Source organism: Monodon monoceros, unplaced genomic scaffold (genome assembly GCF_005190385.1).
Source record: "Monodon monoceros isolate NGI ecotype Baffin Bay Population unplaced genomic scaffold, NGI_Narwhal_1 Super_Scaffold_15, whole genome shotgun sequence".
In the NCBI taxonomy this organism is placed as follows: Eukaryota; Metazoa; Chordata; class Mammalia; order Artiodactyla; family Monodontidae; genus Monodon; species Monodon monoceros.
The window spans coordinates 37,839,760-37,861,034 of NW_021703771.1; the positions used below are offsets into that span (position 1 = coordinate 37,839,760).

Here is a 21,275-nt window from a genome sequence, read left to right on the forward strand (position 1 = left end):
TAGAGTCTGTCATACAGACTCTAGGTCCATCCACCTCACTACAAATAACTCAATTTCATTTCTTTTTATGGCTGAGTAATATTCCATTGTATATATGTGCCACATCTTCTTTATCCATTCATCTGTCGATGGATGCTTAGGTTGGTTCCATGTCCTGGCTATTGTAAATAGAGCTGCAACGAACATTGTGGTACATGACTATTTTTGAATTATGGTTTTCTCAGGGGATATGCCCAGTAGTGGGATTGCTGGGTCATATGGTAGTTCTATGTTTAGTTTTTTAAGGAACCTCCATACTCTTCTCCATAGTGGCTCTATCAATTTACATTCCCACCGACAGTGCAAGAGGGTTCCCTTTTCTCCGCACCCTCGCCAGAATTTATTGTTTGTAGATTTTTTGATGATTGGCCTGGGCTCTGACATAGGTGTGATGGTGCTTCCTCCCCACACTTTTAGTTCCAGTACACACAAGGGCACTAACCTTCCACCAAAGCTAACAAACTAGGGACACAAATGCTGATCTGGATGGCCCCATGGTCTTCCCCAAACCCTGCAGATGAGAGAGAAAGAACCAATCTAAAGCGCAGGGGGAGCAGAGGACCTGGAGACTCTGCCAACCTCATCATCAGCTCCCCCACCCAAGTAGATCAGGACTTTCTACACTTTTAAAGCTCATTCTTGCAGCCTGTTGAACTCTGCGAGCTATACCTGTGGCCAAATGGTGTGGGGTGTTTTGCTTTGTTTTGTTTTGAAGTACAAAGTCCAGAGGAATTATAGGGATAGAAAGAGGAAGAAAAATATTCTAGTAATTCCTTTTCTTCAGTCCTTCCCACCCCAGACAAGACCGTATCTGTCTAGCCCCATCAACAATCATCTATATACTACACATGATCAAAACAGATATAGACATTCCCCAAAGGCATTAGAATAACAAAAACCAAGGGATCCTCCAATGTTGGCAATGAGTAAACACATTTGGGCCACAAGATCCAGATGTATTCTTTATGTATGGATTCCTCACACAACATAGGTACCGAAAGATTAAGAATTGATTTTATTAGGGGAACTAGCAGGTCTTCTCATAGATGGGGATGCATATGGAGCTTGCCTGGAAATAAAAACCATTGCATATGGAATGCAGCTAAAGCAGTGCCTAGAGAAAATTTGTAACTGTAAATACTTATATTTAAAAAGAAGAACATTCTCAAATTAATAACCTAATCTTCCTCATTAAGATACTGTGGGGGGAAAGGGCAAACTAAACTTAAAGCAGGCAGAAGGAAGAAAATAATAAAGATTACAGTGAAAATTAATTAAATAGAGAATAGAAAAATAGAGAAAATCAAAGAAACCAAAAGCTGGCTCTTTGAAAAGATCAACAAAATTGGCAAACTTTTAGCTAGATTGGCCGAGAAAAAAAGAGAAAAGACTCAAATTGCTAGAATCAGAAATGAAAGGGATGACATTATCACCAATCTCACAGAAATAAAATGGATTATTAAGAAATATTACAAACAATTCTATGCCAATCAGTTAGGTAACTTAGAAGAAATGGACAAACTATCAAAACTGACAAAAAGAAATAGACAATCTGAATAGACCTATAACAATTAAAGAGATTAAATTAGTCATCAAAAAACAAAGAAATCCCAGGCTCGGATGGCTGCATAGGTGAATTCTACCAAGTATTTAAAGAAAAATTAAAACCAATTCTTCATAAATTCTTCCAAAAAGTAAAAAAAAGAGTGCTATGGACTAAATTGTGTCCCCCTCAAATGTTCATATGTTGAAGCCCTAGCCCCCATTGCAACTATATTTGGAGAGAGGGTCCATAAGGAAGAAATAGAGGTTAAGTAAGGTTTTAAGGGTAAGACCTCAACCTGATAGGACTGGTTAAAAAGAAAGTACTGACAAGAAGAGGAAGAGACATGAGAGAGCTCTCTCCCTCTTCACACACATGCACAGAGATGAGGCAACATGAAGACACAGAAAGTGGCTGCCCACTAGCCAGGAAGAGAAGTATCACCAGAAACTAACCCCGACGACACCTTGATCTCAGACTTTTAGCCTCTAGAATTGTGAGAAAATAAATTCTGTTGTTAAAGCTACCTAGTATGTGGTATTCTGTTATGGCAGCCAGGCAGACTAATATAAGGAGGGAATACTTCCCAACTCATTCTATGAGAACATTAATACCCTGATACCAAAACTAGACAAAGCCATCACAAGAGAACTACAGATCAATGTCTCATTAATATGGATGCAAAAATTCTCAGCAATATACTAGCAAAACAAATCTTTAACATACAAAATGACTTATACATCATGATCAAGTAGGATTTGTTTCAGGAATGCAGGGTTGGTTTAACATCTGAAAATCAATTAATGTAATATGTGATATCGATAGAATAAAAAACAAAGATCATGTGATTATCTCAATAGATGCAGAAAAAGCGTTTGAAAAAATCCAACATTGTTTCATGAGAAAAACACTCAACACACTAGGAATAGAAGGGAACTTCCTCAAGCTGAAAAAGGGCATCCATAAAAAAACCTACACTTAACATCATAGTTAATGGCGAAAGACCGGATGCTTTTCTTCCTAAGATCAGGAACAACACAAAGATGTCTCTATTCTTGCTACTTCTATTCAACATTGTATTGGAGGTTCCAGCCAGGGCAAGTAGGTAAGCATCTAATTTGGGAAGGAAGAAGTAAAACTATCTCTTGTATGTAAAAAATTCTAAGGAATCCAATAAAACACTTTTATTAATTGAAATTAATAAATGAATTCAGTAAAGTTACAGGATACAAAATTAATATGCAAATGTCAATTGTACTTTTATACATTTGCATTAAACAATATGAAAATGAAATTGGGGAAAGAATTCAATTTATAATAGTATTAAAAAGAATAAAATACTGAGGAATAAATTTAACAAAAGAAGTATAAAACTTATGCTCTAAAAACTACAAAACATTATTGAAAGAAATTAAAGAAGATCTAAATACTTAATTGGAAAAAATTCCATGTTTATGAATCAGAGGACTTAATATTATTAAGATTATTACCATCTTACACCCTAAATTCATCTATGGATTGAATGCAATTCTTGTCAGAATCTCAGCTGACTTCTTTGTAGAAACTGACAAGCTGATTCTAAAACTCATATGGATTTTCAAGGAACCATAAATAGCCAAAACAATCATGGAAAAAGAAGAACAAAGTAGAGTAGTCACACTTCTCAATTTCAAAATTTACTACAAAGCAATGGTAACAAAGACAGTGTGGTACTGACTTAAGGAGAGACATACAGAACAATGGAATAGAGTTGAGAGTCCAGAAATAAACCTATGTGTCATGTTCAACTGATTTTCAACGAAGGTGCCAAGATCATTCAATAGGAAAAGAACAGTCTTTTCAACAACTGACGCTTGGATAACTGGATATCCGCATGCAAAACAATGAAGTTGGACCCTTACTTCATACCATACACAAAAATTAACTTGAAATGGATCAAAGACCTAAATGTAAGAGCAAAAACTTATAAAACTCTTAGAAGGAAATATAGGGGTAAATCTTTATAACCTTGGGTTTGACAAGGTATTATTAGATTTGACACCAAAGGCATGAGCAACAAAAGAAAAAATAGGCATATTAAATTTATCAAAATTTAAAACTTTTGTATTTTGAAAGACACTATCAAGAAAGTGAAAAGAAAACCCACAGAATGGGAGAAATTACTTGCAAATCATACCTCTGATAAAGAATTCATATCCAGAGTATATTAAAAAAACTCTTACAACTCAACAATCAAAAGACAAATAACCCAATTTTTAAATGGGCTTGAATGGACATTTTCCCAAAGAAGATAGACAGATAGCCAATAAGCACACGAAAACTTGTTCTAAGTCATTAGTCATTGGGGAATGCAAATCAAAACCACAATGAGGTACCACTTCACACTCACTAGGATGGTTATAATCAAAAAGTCAGATGATAGCAAGTGTTGGTGATACTGTAGAGAAAGTGGAACCCTCACACACTGCTGGTGGGAATGTAAAATGATGCAGCCTCTTTGGAAACCAGTCTGGCTCTTCCTCAAATGGTTAAAAATAAATTCACCATACAACCCAGCAATTCTACTCCTAGGTGTGTGTGTATGTATGTGTGTATATGTATATATATATATATATATATATATATGTATATATATATATTCCCAAGAGAAATGAAATTTCCACATAAAAATTTATATATGAATGTTTACAGAAACACTATTCATAATAGCCAAAATGTGGAAATAACTCAAAAAACTATCAACTGATGAATATATAAACAAAACATGGCATATGCATACAATGAAATAATTTCAGGCATAAAAAGGAATGAAGTACTGATCCGTGCTACAGTGTGAATGAGCCTTGAAATGTTATGCTAAGTAAAGAAACTGAGCCGCAAAAGTCCACATATTAAATGATTCCATTTGTATGAAATGTCCAGGATAGGCAAATCCATAGAGACAGAGGTAAATTAGTGGTTGCTTAGGATTTGGAGGTTGGGGGAATCGGGGTTGACTGGGGTGATAGTTGCACATATATTAAACCATTGAATAATACACTTTAAATGGGTGAATTGTATGATGTATGAATTATATCTCCATAAAGCTCCTTTTAAAAACTCATTGTGGAGGCCCAGTGTTTGGCTGTAAACACATTTTTGAGAGTGTTGTACAGTCAAATCCAACACTGCTTTGGCCACTTGGACACAGGAAAACTGAGCAGCAAAGGGTAGGCATGCATGCTCTGTGCCTCATGCTTTGTGGCTAGTGCAGTGCTGAACGATGTCTTCAGGAACCTGGAACTCTGCACCTTCCCCTAGATGGCCTCTATTGCATCTTCCCTCCTGGTCGGAAGACATCAGCAGGAAGGACCTGGCTATGGAGCTAGATACTAGGCTGCTTCTTGAATGGAGCGAGGAAGAGGAAGACTAACATTTTTTGAGCACGTACTATGGGCCAGCACATTCCAAGCCAGTGAGCAGGAGGCCTGCCATTATATTCCCTTCATTGAAAAGTTTTCATAGTCTGGGATACTAATCCTTTTTGTGTCCCAAGTGTCTGGCATGGTGCTTGGCATTCAGAAGGCGCTCAATAAATATTAAGTAGACATTTGGGCAGTGAGGTTGCTGTTACACAGAAGACGTGTTAAAATTCAGATTATAAAGAACTAAATATAAATTCTTCATGTAGATGCACGGTAAACAATGAAAAGAATCTAAAACATTTATTCTGTTTATTAAATATTTTAAATCTAAATTAAATATGCCTGTGGAAGTCTGATAGTCTAAGGTAGAGAACGCAGATAATTCACCAATCTGCACTACAGCTGGAAAACAGAGATGCAGATGGAATATTGTTCCCCTATGACAACATGTGGAAATGGGGAACAAGGGAATATGGACCTTATTGGGTTTAAAAACTACTGACAACCATGGGTGAGATCAAAGGTAATAAAAGCCAGCTTCTGGGCTATAATCCAAATGGATTCATCAGAAAGTAAAACCGACTTGAGAGAGCGTCAAGCAATAGCCCTCTACCCAGCAAAGGATGTGACAGTGATTCCAAAGGCGTTCAGGTGGACAGCCATGGAAACAGATCACTAAGCCCCAGCCGCGGTCCTACACAGCCTGTAGCTCCCAGGAAGCCTGGGAGTGATTATCACGTTCAGGTGCACACATCAGGGTGCCATTCAGAATAGACAGATGCATCTGCTCAAACCCGATTAACGCAGCCTTTTCCTCACCTTTATAAATAGGGGTGCTGACACTTACATCATACCTGAGTGTAAAAATGGCTGATACAATGAAGGCCATCATTATTCAACCGCAGGACTGAAAAGGACCTTCACAGAGCACCCAGCTCAGCATTTCCCCGAGTGTTAAAATGTGTTGCGCTGGCCCACCAGGGGATGATTCTTGGCGGTACTTAGGTGTATTAGTTTCCTAAGGCTACAGAAATTACCACAGATTTGGTGACTTAAAACAACAGAAATATATTCTCTCCCACTTCTGGAGGCTACAAGTCTGAAATCAAGGTGTCGTCAGGGCCATGCTCTCTGCAGGCTCTAGAAGATCCTATTTTGCCTCTACCTGCTTCTGGTGATAGTCAATGATCCGTGGTGTTCCTTGGCTGCAGACACACCACTCCAATCTCTGCCTCTGTGGTCACATGGCGTTCTCCCTTTTTGTCTGTGTCTGGGTCCAAATTTCCCTCTTATAAGGACATCAATCATTGGATTAGCTCCCGTAATCCAGTGTGACCTCAACTTGATTACCTCTGCATAGACCCTATTTCCAAAGAAGGTCCCTTTCACAGGTACCTGCGGTTAGGACTTGAACATGTATCTTTTTGGAGGACACAAAAACAGGTGAACGTTATTTTATTACAGTCATATATTTTAGTGCACAGCAATAAAATATAGTTAGCTCATCAAACTATGGTTTCACTGATAAGGTATCACTGCTTAAGATGACTAAAGGCTACAGTTAAAAGAAATGAATCCATTTCAAGGAATATCTTAAGTAAACACTTCTATCGGTTTTAGTCAGACATAGCAAAAATTGTGAAGGTGGTAAATTAACGGTGGAATGCCTTGAGCTTGCCCCAAATTCTCTTTTCAGGCAGGGTGGTATTTGGAGCGGAAAATAAAGTAAATAACTGAGCCTCTTATTTAAAAGCTTCCCCAAAAGAGATCTTACAATCTCCTCACAGTTAGGTCATTGTGCCACAAACCTCATTGCCTGAAATGTCATCCTTACACCTAACACCAATTCCTCTTGCTTCAGTTAAAACGATGACTGCTGGGTACCTACCCTTTATACTATTAAAACCACTAAGTCATCCAACATACAGGTAAGATGACTTTAGTAAAGTATGGCTCGTGAATTGTTTGTTACCCAAAACCACTATTTAAAGTTGGTAAAAAACAAAAACAGAAAGGACCAAATCTTGGAGAGAGAACTACACTTTTCAAGCAGTTTTGTGGCTGACTGGTGAGTGAACACCAGATGGGGCCAGCGGACCTGGGATCATCTGCGGAGAGTGCCCTGCGTGGATCCGATTCCCGCACACAGACTTGTGGTAAACCACAGGGCTGACAGATTAAGACGTTCCCAGTCTTTTTTCCTGGATTCTTAGAAAATCCCTTCTCATCTGAAACGAGCTACCTTGTCACCCTGGCACCTCTCATTAAACAAGAGGATCCAGCCCAGCCTCTATTTAAGGCCATTTCATCGCTGTGCACACCAGCTCAGCAAAGCAGGGTAAACAAGAGGCATTTTATGTGCTTCTCTTCTATAACCCCCTGCCTCTATCCAAGACACTAAGGATGCCACTTATAAATCATTAAATCTTTCCTCCAGAAAAGGATTAATCTGCTTTCATACGATCACAAGGGCATGCTTAAGTAGAAAGGCACAGGCACAAATGGCACATTCAAAGAAGGCTGCCACGTTTTCAAGGCTTGGTGTCTTAGGAACATTCAAAAGAGGCTGACGTGCCTTTTTCACCATAGCTAATCTGCTTGTGGACTATGGTTTCCCCAGCTGCTACGTATAAAGCCTGCCTATTAGGCTAAAAAATACTCTAGAAGACTTCAAACCCACTCAAGCCTCAAAGGATACCCCTTTGCTCCTGAACCTGAACCAGGTCTAAGCCTCCTTGTTTGGAGAACAAAGCTCTAGGGTCTGAGTCAGGAGTGTGTGGACTCCTCCCTCCACCCACACCCCTGCAGAGGCCTGGGGGACGCCCAGCACAGCCCATCCTGCTGCAGTTCTGGAGGGTCAGCTGAGCACCTGGAAAGTGCAGAAACTCCAAAGAGAAGCAGGAAGAGACAGAGGGACGGGAAGAGAAAGCCAAGAGCCAGAGAGAGAAAGAGAAAGTCCCAAAGCAGCGACAGCGGTCCAGGGAGGAAAGAGGGGCCCACATGGACGAGACTCCAGACACTGCTGCCAGAGGTTTAGTTCAGGGGGTGTTGGCCCCTTTTCAGGTAGGACACAAGAGCCAACTGCTCACAGTTAAATGAGCTTGGACTATTTAATTTATTTAAAGAATTTTAAATGGCACTTTACTTGGATTCTTTAACCAAATGAAGCCCTGAAAAGCGACAACACCACCGTCTGCAAAATTATTCTCAAGTAATCTCCCTGAGTGCAATAATAACCCTAAATCCCAGAGTCTCAGACACTGTTCTTCCCAGCACTAAACAGTTCTCTCTCTCTCTCTCTCTCTCTCTCTCTCTCTCTCTCACACACACACACACACACACACACACACACACACACTCTCTCTCTCTCTCTCTCTCTCTCTCTCTCACCCTCCACTCCCCTTTCCTCATATCAGTCACAACATCCCAGCTGAAGGAGCAGCTGCACAGAGTGAACCCTTTCTACAATCAGCTCTGCTACCTTCCCCCAGGCTGAAAGCCATTGCCTCTCTTGGGATTGATTGCCAGCGGGTCTGCCTAGCCCAGCAGGCCACGTGACCCTGCTCAGGCTGACAAGAAGGTCAGACCACTGGACCAGTGTCCAGAGGGCTCCGTGTGTGAGCGCCTTGGCTCTGCTGTTTAAAGAGATAGCGGCACCACGGATCCCTAGCCCTGAACCCCAGATGAGAAAAGGAAGTAACAGAGTCGGCCTGATAACACCGCCACGTGAATAACCGTGGAATAACTATTCCCCTCTGCTTAACCAGGTGCCACCACCTAAGGAGCACAGCCAGTGAGTCCAGGAATGCAGGGAAAGAGACCTGCAAGGAGAGAAGCAGAAAGAGGAAGGGGGTCAGGAGGGAGAAGGGCCAGGAGACACTAGCAGGTCCCAGTAGAGCTGCCCCTCCCCTGCTCAGAGCCGGACCTGGGCTTCACTTCCTACCTTGAGTGGTTGGGTCTCCGCCACCAGGCAGCTAGCTGCATGCACGCTTCTCGCCAGCACCGCCGCCAGCGCCCAGCGCGTGCTCAGCTGTGGGCGGCAGGGAGGCCCTGGGCGGGACTCCTCGGTGTCCGAAACAAGCAGATTTCCTCTCTGCCCTCCTGCCGCCTTTCACTGCGGTTCTTGTGGAGGTCTGCAGGTTTCTTTTACTCCGGCTCGGTCCCGCCCCTTGTTCTGGCTCAGATAAGCTCATCACGTTTTCCCTTAGGGCCCCCTGTGGCCTCTTGTCCCAGCCTTCCTGGTTCAAAGGGCACCAGGTCACACCACCTATGAGGCTTAGCCTTTCGTTCTCTTCAATTAAATTTTCCATTAACTTGGTCTCTGGCCAGTATAGATTTTCTCTTCAAGCTCGTCTCTAAGTACAGATCACTCAGTCCTCAGAATCAACCTTATAACTCCTCTTGGGTCCATTTAAGTACATTTATACTTTCCCCCTGACACCTGAACTTCTTTAATCCTTTCCAATGTTGCTGGTTTGCCTGAGACTTTGTCTTTAAGATTTAAGATTTCCTCTTGTGGAAATTTTGCCCAAAGGCAATTTTGCCCAGTGTCAGCCGTTTGAGAATAGTGAATGCCCTTTCAGTCTCCAGAGGAGAGCAGGTTCCCGAACCACCATCTCTGTGGTCTTTTCTTTGCGGCTTTGCCAAGCCTCTACCCCAAGGCTTAAGGGAATGAGTTCCCAGAAGGCGGGGGAGGGTGAGAGTGTGGGACCTCCCACGGTCAAGCTCTGTTTCCTCAATAGCCCCCCCTCTTTTTGGTCTTTCATAGAACTCTGGGGAAATTTAAAGTGACCCTTAATCGGGAAAATGTTGGAGTCCCTGGAATAGAGAACACCGTATAACTTTTGGTTCTAAATGGACATCCTAATTTTTAGGAAGGCTTTCCCGTATTTCTCAAGTGGGTGAAGCAGGCTGCCATGGTGTGAGAAGCTCTGTGGAGAGGCCTATATGGCAAGGAACCAATGGCTTGTGGGAAATGGAATCCTGCCAACAACCATATGAATGAGCTAGGAAGTAGATCCTGCCCTAGTTGAACTCTGGGCTGCTTGCAGCCTTGTGAAAGACCCAGAGCCAGGGGACCAAGTTAAGCTGCACCTGAATTCCTGAGCCACAGAAACTGTGAGATAATAAATGTTATTTTAAGCCACTAAGTTTTGGGGTAATTTGTCACACAGCAATAGATAAATAATACAGGTGGGAAAGGGGAATTTGTTTAATTCCTCTTGACTCTGCATATCTAGGTTGGAAGTTGTAACTATTAATTCGGTAGCAGCTAGGATGTATCTGCTATAGAATATCTAATTCTCTGTCAGGAAGTTTATGGGATTTTTTTTTTTCCCCAAAATCAAAGGGTTTGCTACTTATGTCTGAGACCCAGAAACTACCAACTAATAGGAGAAAGCTCATGGAGTTTATCTTAGAAGGCTACTGGTTTCCAAAGTTGCTTTAATTCCTCTTGGCATGGTTTGCCAATTTAACCCAGTTCTGATGCACGGTCAGTAGATACTGGTGTGGATAACTTGCAGATATTACCTTAGGACCCACCACAGGGGCTCAGGGTATTAGTCCAGAGGAGCAGCCCAAGGATAGAGTCTCCAATTACAGCTCCTCTGGGCCCTGGAGATTTTGGGATGGCCAAATCTCATATACTTGATCCTTTGTTTCCATCAGTCCTTGTGCTTTCAGTGTTCTGATGTATAAACCAGAGACCTTGGTCACCATCTCCTTGGATCTCCTTACAGACCTTGCCCATTCCCTAACATCTACTCTTCCATCAAGGCAGGAGCCTCTTTGCACAGGCCTGCCAGAAACACAGAGGGCCTTGCGCACCTGACTCAGCTGTCCCCAGCATCGTCCCCGGTTCAAGAGTGGCTCATGGGGGATTGATGGGTAGGGATGTCACATTAAGGACAGTTTCATGGAACAAAGGGGAAGATTTCCAGTAGATTTCTTTATTTGAAGAGAGGCATGGGGGGCAGGGGTAGGGCTGTGTTTCAGAGAATTCCTGAGACCAGCCTTGTAGGAAGAAAGAGTTCATACCGCCTATTTTTTGGCAGCCTCTTTTTCTCCTCCACACTCCCTCCTAGAAGGAGCTCTCCCAAACAGTAGAAAGCCTACTGGGGATTTACCACCATCATCATTCTGTTCCTCAAGTCTTTGGTGTTGGTATCTTTAATCCACAAAATGACTTTATTTGTGATCTTGGACAAGCGGAGCATTATCTTCATTTCTTTTTGTGTCATTTTAATGTATATACTTTCTATTAAAATATTACCAAATTGGTCACCATGATTCAATAGTAGCCTATTTATCCCATATTTAAAGTACCTTGGGAGGTTCCAACAACTTAATTGGAACATTCATTCATTCATTCATTTAACCAATAATTATTGAATCCTTGTGCTTCCTCAATATCTACAGGATTCAAAAGAGAACCAAATCATTATAGCACAAAGGGATCTAATAAATTACTGAGCATTGTGAAAATCTATTTCAAATTCTACAAAAACCCAGTGTTTTCCTTAGAAGTTACATTTTTCCCTTTTAGCTCAACGTTTTTTGTTTTGTTTTGTTTTTTAGCTCAATGTTTTAAAATAGGTACAGATATTATACTTTAATGAATGATATCACTGAAAATATGATAAACAGCTTTTCCTAAATGAACTCATATTGGCACACAGGCAGAACTAAGATCAGGAATTCTACACTGGCAAACACTCCCTATTCCATGCTGTAAGAGCTCTGGCTGGGCTTCTCCTGGACCTACCTGTCCGAAAATATAGGAAGGCCTTTTATATTTGCTGCCAAACTTGCGGACGTTCTTCTTTTCATCTTTCCATCAAAACTTTCTGCAAAGATTCTTAAGAACTGAGCTTGACACTGATACTTTGTTCTCCTTCCAAATGACCCCCTTTCCAATGCATGGCTTGAGAACCAGATGGCTCATTTTGTTCACATGGCCCGTGGCTATGACAGGGTGAGCATAGCTCTGCAATATTCTAATCATTGGCCTGCACATGCCTTCCTTCATTTCTTTTTTTCCCCCATCATTTCATATATTATTTAAAATACCAGGTCAAACCACACCTAGTGTCGGTGGAGTAGGCCACTTTGTGTGGGTTTTGTAGGGATGAGAAAGTTCTCCTGGTGTCTAGGATGATAGGCTCTGCCTGTCCTGTGGATGTTGTCTAGCAACGATGTAGCTAGGGCACAAAGATAAGGATGAGACACTCCTTGGGGCCAAGATATTAACCCAGAAGGAGAAAGGATAATTGATGTCCCTGGAGTGCAGTTTCTGCCTAGATTTTGCTAAGTGGGCATTTGTGTTTGTTTTGTTCTTTTACATATTTGCTAGAAGAAGTGACACAGGGGTACCACAAGCCACTTGTGAACATCCATTTTGTGCAGTCAGGCTTCTGAGCCAGAGAACAGGACACACACACACCCCAGCAAGTGTTGGGTAATGGGGCCCTACTGATAGGCTTGGGAGGAAAAGCAAAGGGCCAGGGAGGAGAAGACCTAGGCTCAGCTTCCACCCTGCTGCTGCCTTTCTGTGTGGCTCTGAACAAGTGGCCTCAGCTCTGCAGGTATCACACATAGAGGGAGCTCAGAAAATGTTTGCCAACTGATCATATGGATATTCCTGTATAATAGAACTCATGCCACTTGATAAGCTCTATTTCCTTGTAGAAATAAACAACCTTTTGGAAAGAGAGATAAGCTCTGGATAGTCATTCTCTGTAGAGCTATTACATTAGACAAATTTGTAGTTTAACAAGGAAGCAGATTTGATTTCTAGATGCTGGGTATGAAGGTTCAACCACAGCAGAACGTACCGTGCGTGTCTGTTACTCCAGTAGTTTTCTGGTGCCTGGCTCCAAGACCACCAGCCAAGGAAGAAAACATCAAGTCTCAAGAACAAATGTCCTTTCTCATCTCCCACCCCCACCGTCTGTGTATCAAGAAAAGCTACTCAACAAAAGTAAACAATTTGTTCCCATCATGTCAAACCTTCAAAAGGCAGGAAGCCAATCACTAAACTAGATCTTGCAAAAGAGTTCAGCTACCACATTGTGGTTTCCAAAGAAGATCTCCCCAGTGCTTGGTGAGCAGACAGTTTGTTCTGTTGTGTCGCATAGAATTCGAAACAGTAAATATTTACTGTGGACTTGTTACATCTCAGGCTCTGCTGGGGACTGCACGTCCCTGCCCTCAAGTCTCCCTAGCAGGGATACGAGGCCTGGACCCAGATTCTAGCTGTATAAGGCAGGGAGGGTATGTAAACAAGGGTCTGAGAGAACAGATCCCTAGGGTCTTCTAGGAATTCGGGGAAGCTTAGAGGGCAACAGAGACCCTGCTGCCGGTGGTGGTCAGGCCACACCAGGAAATTTGCCCGTCACCATTCTTTCCTTTCTTTCACTCTCTTCCCCAGCACTGCAAACCTCCTCTTTCTCACCTGGATTTGCACATGTGCCACCGTGCCTGACTACTCTGCCCCCTCACGCCCCTCTCTTCTTCTCCAGCCCACAGACACCTCCACGGGGCACCAGATCATCCTCAGCAGCAATGCTTTTACAGGTTTGGCACCATCCTAGCACAGAGAGACGTATTTTACTGAAAACCTGAAATAAATTTACCTCTGGGAGCAGGACTCCGTCAGCACACACTTTCTCATTCAAAGTGTGGTCCCCAACCAGCAGCAGCATGGACATCACCTGGAAGCCTGTTAGAAACCAGACTCTCAGGCCCCACTCCAGCCCTCCTGAGCCAGAATCCACATTTTATCAAGATGTCTGGGTGGTACCAGGGCATATTAAAGTTTGAGAAGCATCTGGCTAAAGCTTACTTATAATTGAGACCTTTTTTTCCCCCAACATTCAAAGATAAGGTAAAATTTCCCCATGATCATCTCAGGACTTCTGACAGAACCACAAATGTTATCAAATCCATGTTTTTGCTTCCATTCTCCTAAAGCATCCAGGGAACTGCTCTTCTTCTGAAAACATGAACATTTGGCTGTCAGTTAATAGATTCGGAGGAAAATGACTAAAATTCTTGGTCTCAAGCCAAGAGCTCTACCTTCCAGACTGAATTCAGGCAGCTGAGTGGGTCTGAAACCTGGTTTTCCCTGAATGCAGGAGAAAGATCATTTGGTGACAGAGTTTATATTTCAAAGGTCTGAGGAAGAGATTTGGAAGAAGCCCTCTCTCTGCTCTAATGTGAGCCCTTCTGTCTTGGTATCCTCATCTTCCCCTTTGGGGGACCCCCTCCCCAGGGCTTCTAGGGCCTCTCACCTCCTGCTGTCCGCGGCCTTCCTCTGCCACCTCCAGCCGTGACTCTCAGCTTGGAAGGGACCAGAGGTGACATCTTGCTCTTACTCCTCTGGGTTGCCAGAGTTCACCCTAATGGCCCTGACATGTGGACATCTGCACTTGTCACCAGTAATGAGGAGATCTCTCCATCCAAGCAGCTCCTTCTACTTCTGAATGGCTTTGGCTTTTCAAAGTTCTTTACAATGTCAACCCCACCTGAATCCTGAGGGCGCTGTCTTCTGAGAGTTCCACCTGGTTATTCAGCTGCCAAGTCCTCTACGTGGGAGAGTATTCCTGAAACCCAGGCTTCTCCAACTTTAAGTGTCTTCAAAACACCTGGGATCTGTTGTGAAGGAGTGAGGGAGAGCCACTGAGCTTTTCCTTTCTCAGGTTACGACAGTGCTCCTGACCCGAGTTTGAGTGGCAAGACGTGAGGTTTAATTAAATCTATCTTCAGGGCCACAGAGAACAAATCCACATGACCTGCTGTCATATCCTGGAACAGAAAATTGTGTCTTCCCCAAATCATCCATTTTTTTTATATAGTTCCTTATGTGTCATGGCTTTGCATTTCCTTATTGTCTGATTAACTGTCTTTTGGAAATGTCCTAATGAGTGTTGACAAACCCTCTAACTGTGTGGCACCAAACCTGGAACACTCCAGCTTTGACTGAACAACCTTGGGGCAGAGCAGGATCTGGTTCAAATGAGTGCAAGACTGTACGATCTTGTTTAGGAATGATGTGGTCCTATGGATGGATATGAAGCCTAAAGTCAATGAAGACCTCCATCCCTTCGCTTATAAGTACACCTGCCTTTCTTGCCACAATCATGGGAAAGTGGGTAATAAACTAATTCCTCATCCAAGGTAATAATAACTTGATATGTTATCCTTTAAGGGAACTTTGACAAGGCAATCCTAAAGAGGCAATGTCTTAGTCTAAAGGCAAACTCTTTTTTTTTTTTTTTTTGTGGTACCTGGGCCTCTCACTGCTGTGGCCCCTCCCGTTGCGGAGCACAGGCTCCGGACGGGCAGGCTCAGCGGCCATGGCTCACGGGCCCAGCCGCTCCGCGGCATGTGGGATCTTCCCGGACCGGGGCACGAACCCGCGTCCCCTGCATTGGCAGGCGGACTCTCAAGCACTGCGCCACCAGGGAAGCCCTGAAGGCAAACTCTTTAGTGGTGTCATCCTAGGCTCCGTGGCAAACAGGTGGGAGAGATGTGTGCCAGGCGGCTGCTCAAAGCTTACTGTGCCGTAGCTGCTCCCGCCACCCTCCCTGGGGCCCCAGACGCAAGAAACACACAGCGCTTGGTTCTGTAGCACCCAGGGCACGGGGAACAATTTCCACAAGAACTGGAGCAATTCATTTTTTCAAAGCAGCCACAGGCTAGGGAAGGGCTCATGAAGACAACTGGAGTCATTACTTCCAAAGCCAAGCCAACTAGGAAAGAAACCAGCTTGCAGGCAGAAATACCGGCCTCAGCCAAGGGAAGAAGTGTGGCGGCTGCACTACACTTTTCCCGGGAAAAAGACAGGAACTTCACTCAGCATGGTGAGCTTGGAAGGAGAAAGAATAAGGAGGAAGCCAAGGCAGAGGTTTCCTCAGTGATCACTTAAGGAAAGCTGAAGGGGGGTTCCTGGGACAGGAAGTTAAAATGAAACTATTTTAGTTTCAGTTTTGCTGAAGCTGCAAGACAATAGTCTCCCCATAGCAGAGTGAAGAGTGGAGCTCTAGCAAAAAGAGGTGGTGGGAAGCCAGTTTTACCTGTGTAGATGACCACCCACATGCAGCCTGCAAAAGAAATTGTAGAGGTTGAAAAGCAGGTTGAATAGAAGATGAACTGTGGAGAGAACTGCCCCATGTGATCCAAGAGCTTCGATGTGGCCGTGTGAATAGCTTGATATCTGTCCCTGGAGCTCAAGAGACACAATGGATTACTGCTTGATTTCCATGAGAAACCAAAAAGTCTGGCTGCTGTGATGGCAGGACAAAGGAGAGGTGTCTGCTGAGATCAGCCTGCACGCCCTGAGTTTGTTTGGGCAAAGGGTGTTTCTAAGGGACCAGATGCGGGCCATCAGAAGAGAGATCTGAAGTGAGATTATCTTAGATCCTTTCCATAGGACCGTCTGGAGGCACAAGGGGGCCTCAGCAGAAAGAAGTTAGAGATGTACCCACAGATGCCTTGAGGCTGTGGGAAGAACTGTAAGTGACCAGCCAGAGAAGAGTTACCTTTGTCCATGTCAGGGAACGTGCAGATGAGAGATGGTAGGATCACCAAAGGACCCATGCAAGAGCCCACAGGCTGCAGAATCAGCTTGAAACACCTGCCAGAACCAGGGAGGCTGATGCCAGCTCACAGCGGGATTAGTCAAGTAAAAACTCTCCTACCTCTTGCGTCTCCTCCTTCCCTCACTCTGATCAGGAAGGATTGGGAATCATTATTAGCTAGATAAGGAAGGGGCAAAAACATAGGGTTGGGCAGGAGGTGGAGAGAAGCCAACCATGCCCTCCTTTACTGCTGCAGGCAACTGGCCTGAAGCAGGGCTGAGCTGGGAATGGGGAGTAGTTCCATCTTTGAGTGAAATTTAAAGTTGGATGATCACACTGACCTGGACATATTAATTATTTACTAGAGAGTGTTTTGTTATCTGAAAGAAGCCAGAAAAGTCACGAGATTGGCCCTAAATTTCATCCATGGACAGGGAAGAAGTGGTCTCACAGGAGACTTTCATTTAAAGGAGAATGGGAGACATGAATTATGGGGCTTTGTGATTATGTCCATGGGTCATGGCTTGTTCAATGTAACGATGACTTTAGGGTGTGTGAAGTGAAATCAGATCACCATCTGCTATTTTCATTGCAAGATTCACTGGAAGATACGTGAGCTTTACAATATGTTTCTGAGTCAACTAAGGTTTACAAGAGAGGCCAGATTCTTGACTGTCAGAACCAGAACATTATACATGAGCAACTCAGCCCATCATTTCACACAGGAAACTGAGGCCCAGAGACATGAGAAGACTTTCCCAAGCTCACACATATAGAGGCATCAAGAAAAACACAGAAGTATATAGCATCTGCTCACACAAACTATATTTAATTAGGTACATTTCTTTGTAAAGGCCAGATTTCTTCCTGTTTCCCAGGTCTCTGAGAGTTTAAAGTAAAACTGTAGACAAGGCTCTTGACAGGATGTGAGAAAAATCTATGCTTAGAATCTAACTTTATCCTTCCCTGATGTCCTCCTAGGCTTAAAACACAGCCACTCCTATTATAAGTATCGTTTTGTTGAATGCTCTAAGCCTGTCTGTGAGCACATACCTGCAAATGTAAGTTTTTCATTATTCATACTGGTTACTCAATACCTCAAAAACTTTCCTAAGCTCACATACATATTTGCCTTATTCCAAGACAGGGTCTCGCATGGTGCTTGGAACAGAAAAGGTTCAGCAAGTGTTTGCAGAATGACATAATGGTTAGATTCCATTTCACTGTCTATGTGTTCTTTATGTATCAACAACGCTGCTTCCAGAGAAAGAAAAAAGGCAACATGCCTGCTCATCCTTGGGAACCTGGAATCTAGAACCTGGACTCATGTTCAACTCCTTGCAAATCCATAACTCAGGGCCGCTAAGTGGGGAAGGAAGGAGCAGCCCATTGGGCAGACAACAGTGTGGCAAGTTTGCCCATGTGGCCTTGCTGCACTTCCCACTGGCCACTTCCCTATGCTGAGCTATTCTGGGGCTGGTGATACAAAAGGCATTCAGCCCCTGGGTCACTTTCTATCCTGTGACGAGAGAGAAACACTCTCACTGAAGGACATATGTGATTTAAGGGCAGGTCAAATTCCTGCCCCGATAGACACTCTGTTACACATTTTATTGACCTGGATAGGAATCTGAGGCCCCCAGACAGGACCAACGTAATCAATTCGTTAGCCCTTGTTTCTTCAGGATTTCTTTGTTCCTTAGGCTAGTAGTCCTTCAATTACTCAACGATGATGAATAAATGCTCAAGAGTCTTAATTAGAAGAGAGGAAAAAAATCACTCATTGCATGTGATGCGGTCTCATTGTCTAAATTCTAATAACATAGGCCTAGAAGCTATAATGTCAGCTCTCAGTAGCTGGAGCCATCTCTTCCCACTGCAGCCTGGGCAGGGACCGTCGGGGTGTCCTTGGTCCTGGTCAGCCTTGACTGTTCCCCGGGTGCCCAGAGGAGCAGCCCGTGAGCTTCCAGCAGCAGAGCTCCCAGGAGCCCCCTTAGTGGCAGCCTCACCTGCTCCGGGAGGGCGGGGACACCTGGAACCACCTGCAGGCCCAGGAAGACAGACGGGCAAACCCTACCTGACTCCATCCTGTCTTCCTGGCTCTCAGGGGCTTCCTCGGAGGCGCTGGTGCCCCTGGGGAGCGGCTGGTGGCTGAAGAGGTCGTCACACAGGAGGCTTCGGCACAGCTTGGCAAGGAAGCGGAGGACGTACCCAATACTGTTCACCACGGGCAGACTCCGCAGGTGCTGCTTCCCGTCAAAGGATGCGGAGACTGGAAGAGCACAGAGACAGCGACTTAGAGCGGGGCTCTGGAGAAAGCCGTCAGCCCGTCAGCCCTGGGGAAGAGGTTTTGGTTTGTTCAGTTTTGTTTTGTTTTCAACTAAGTTGTATTGGGATTTCACCTGTTTTTACACTAATGTCCTATTTCAGTTCCAGGATCTCATTCAGGAGACCACATCGGGTGTAGCTGTTGTGTGAACTCGGTCTCCTCGGGTCTGTGACTGTTTCACAGTCTTTTCTTGTTTTTCATGATCTTGACAGTCTTGAAGAGTACTAGTCAGGTATTTTGAAAAACGTCCCACGATCTGGTTTGTCTGATGTTTTTCTTATGATTTTACCGGGGTTATGGGGTTTTGAGGAGGAAGACCACAGAGTCAGTGGGGGGTGGTACATGATAGCCACAGTTCATCACTGGGATGTTAACCTTTATCTCCTGGCCAAGACAGTGTTTGCCACATTTCTCCACTGTATTCTTTTTTTTTTTTTTGCGGTACGCAGGCCTCTCACTGTTGTGGCCTCTCCCGTTGCGGAGCACATGCTCCGGACGTGCAGGCTCAGCGGCCATGGCTCACGGGCCCAGCCGCTCTGTGGCATGTGGGATCTTCCTGGACCGGGACATGAACCCGTGTTCCCTGCATCGGCAGGTGGACTCTCAACCACTGCGCCACCAGGGAAGCCCTCCACTGTATTCTTTGTATTCTGTTCCTGGGAAATAAGTCACAAGGTCCTACCCACAGTTAAGGGCAGTGGAGGGATTAAGCTCTACCTCCTGGAGAGGGAAGAGTCTCTATATCATTTGGAATTCTTCTATAAAGGAAGACTTGTCCCATTTCCTCCATTTATTTATTTGTTTATTCATCAATATCAGTGCAGACTCAGTATATTTATTCTGGGGGAATTCCCTGGCGGTCCAGTGGTTGGGACTCAGCCCTCTCACTGCCGAGGGCCTGGGTTCGGTCCCTGGTTGGGGAACTAAGATTCCACAGGCCACATGGTGTGGCCAAAAATAAATAAATAAAAGTTTTAAAAATATATATTTATTTTGTGTTGTGGGTTGTCCAATACTATATTATGTATCTTATTGCTAAATTATTCCAATTTTTGTCTTTGGGATCTTACAGACTGACTCCTGTGTCCCTATGACATACTCTCATTTATTTTAAGCAACTCTAGATAGATAGATCTAGATCAATAGGTAGGTCTAGATAGATATGTCTAGATCTAGACATATAGGTATATTCAAATAAACCTGAGTTCATACTGAGGCCTCCAGCTCTTAACGCAGCACCACAGTGTTCAGGGTTCATTCAGCCTAAAGGGGAGGAGTCTTTATAAAAGAACAATAATGTCTCCACAGTGATGCTAGATCAAACTCATTTTCTCTAGGGTGACCAGAATTTAGAAGAAACACCTGGTTCCTCCAGCCCAGAGCATGTTTCTTTCTGTAATCCTCCTCACAGCCCTCTGCTGCTGCATGAAGCTCGCACAGCAGCTCCCGGGTGCAGAACACATGAGAAGATCCCCAGCAGGACATTCTGCTCCCACCTGGGCTCTGCCCTCAGCACCAGCACCTGGAAGGCAGCCTGGATTTTTATACTATATCTCTCAAAGGCTAGCACACTGTAAGGGCTGGGGCAGGGCGACCAGAGCTAGTTTTGATTTCAGAGCTAAAAAACAAACAACAAAAAAACTCCACACCCATTTAAATTAGAAATCAAAACAATCTATTTCTTTTGTGTAGCTTTTTATAGTTTGACAAGAGCTTTCACACCTATCACCTCATTTAGGCCTTCTGACGGTCCTGTGAGGACAGTGGAGAAAAGGTTATGACTCCATAATATGGATGAGGAAACTGAGGAGAAGGCCTAGAGCGTTTTTTTCCAGCTCATGAGGCCTATAAGTGGCACTTGCCTGTCACTTTAATACTCCAGGTGACTCTCCAGATTAGGAGAGCCAGCAAAGAGCTGCTTAGATGCTCAGTAAGGGGGTCATCCTGGCCACTCGAACACTCTGGAAATTCCCTCTTAGGTGGGCACTGCTGCTTGCCTCCGATACCTTGAAAGAGTAGGTGTGCTGGAAACTGAACCCACAGCAGGAAGGTCTGGGTCATCAGGCCTGTGTCATAAATCAGTGTGTATACATTCCCAGAGGTGCCTGGATGGTCACATAGTAGGAAAATTCCACCTCCTGGAAGCAGACATGGAATTTGTGAGATCACAAAATCTACCCCTCTGGGAGAGTGTGACTAAGGCAGAGCGTCCCAACAGGTGTGCTAGGAATGGGTCATGGGTACTGCGACATTATTCCCCCTCAGCCTTTGGGGTGGCCCAAGGCCCAGCCACAGCAGGTTAAATTCCCTTAGCCCATGGTGCCAGCACCAGTGTTCACCATTTTCTACATGTTGTGCCATGGGGATGTTTAGAAAGC

The 21,275-nt window shown here is 44.1% G+C and overlaps 1 protein-coding gene across 6 annotated transcripts in view; it reads right to left on the minus strand.

Moving 5' to 3' along the window:
* SCML4 (Scm polycomb group protein like 4) overlaps positions 1 to 21,275 on the minus strand; it is a 113,046-nt gene that overhangs the window by 22,796 nt on the left and 68,975 nt on the right. For 5 of the 6 annotated variants that reach the window (XM_029223632.1, XM_029223633.1, XM_029223631.1 and 2 more), the window contains one exon: positions 18,646 to 18,840. In XM_029223632.1, coding sequence (XP_029079465.1) covers positions 18,646 to 18,840 — 195 coding nt within the window. Of the gene's footprint in view, positions 1 to 8,929; positions 9,544 to 18,645; positions 18,841 to 21,275 lie in introns of those variants that run through there. The other variant, XM_029223637.1, reaches the window with a different exon arrangement.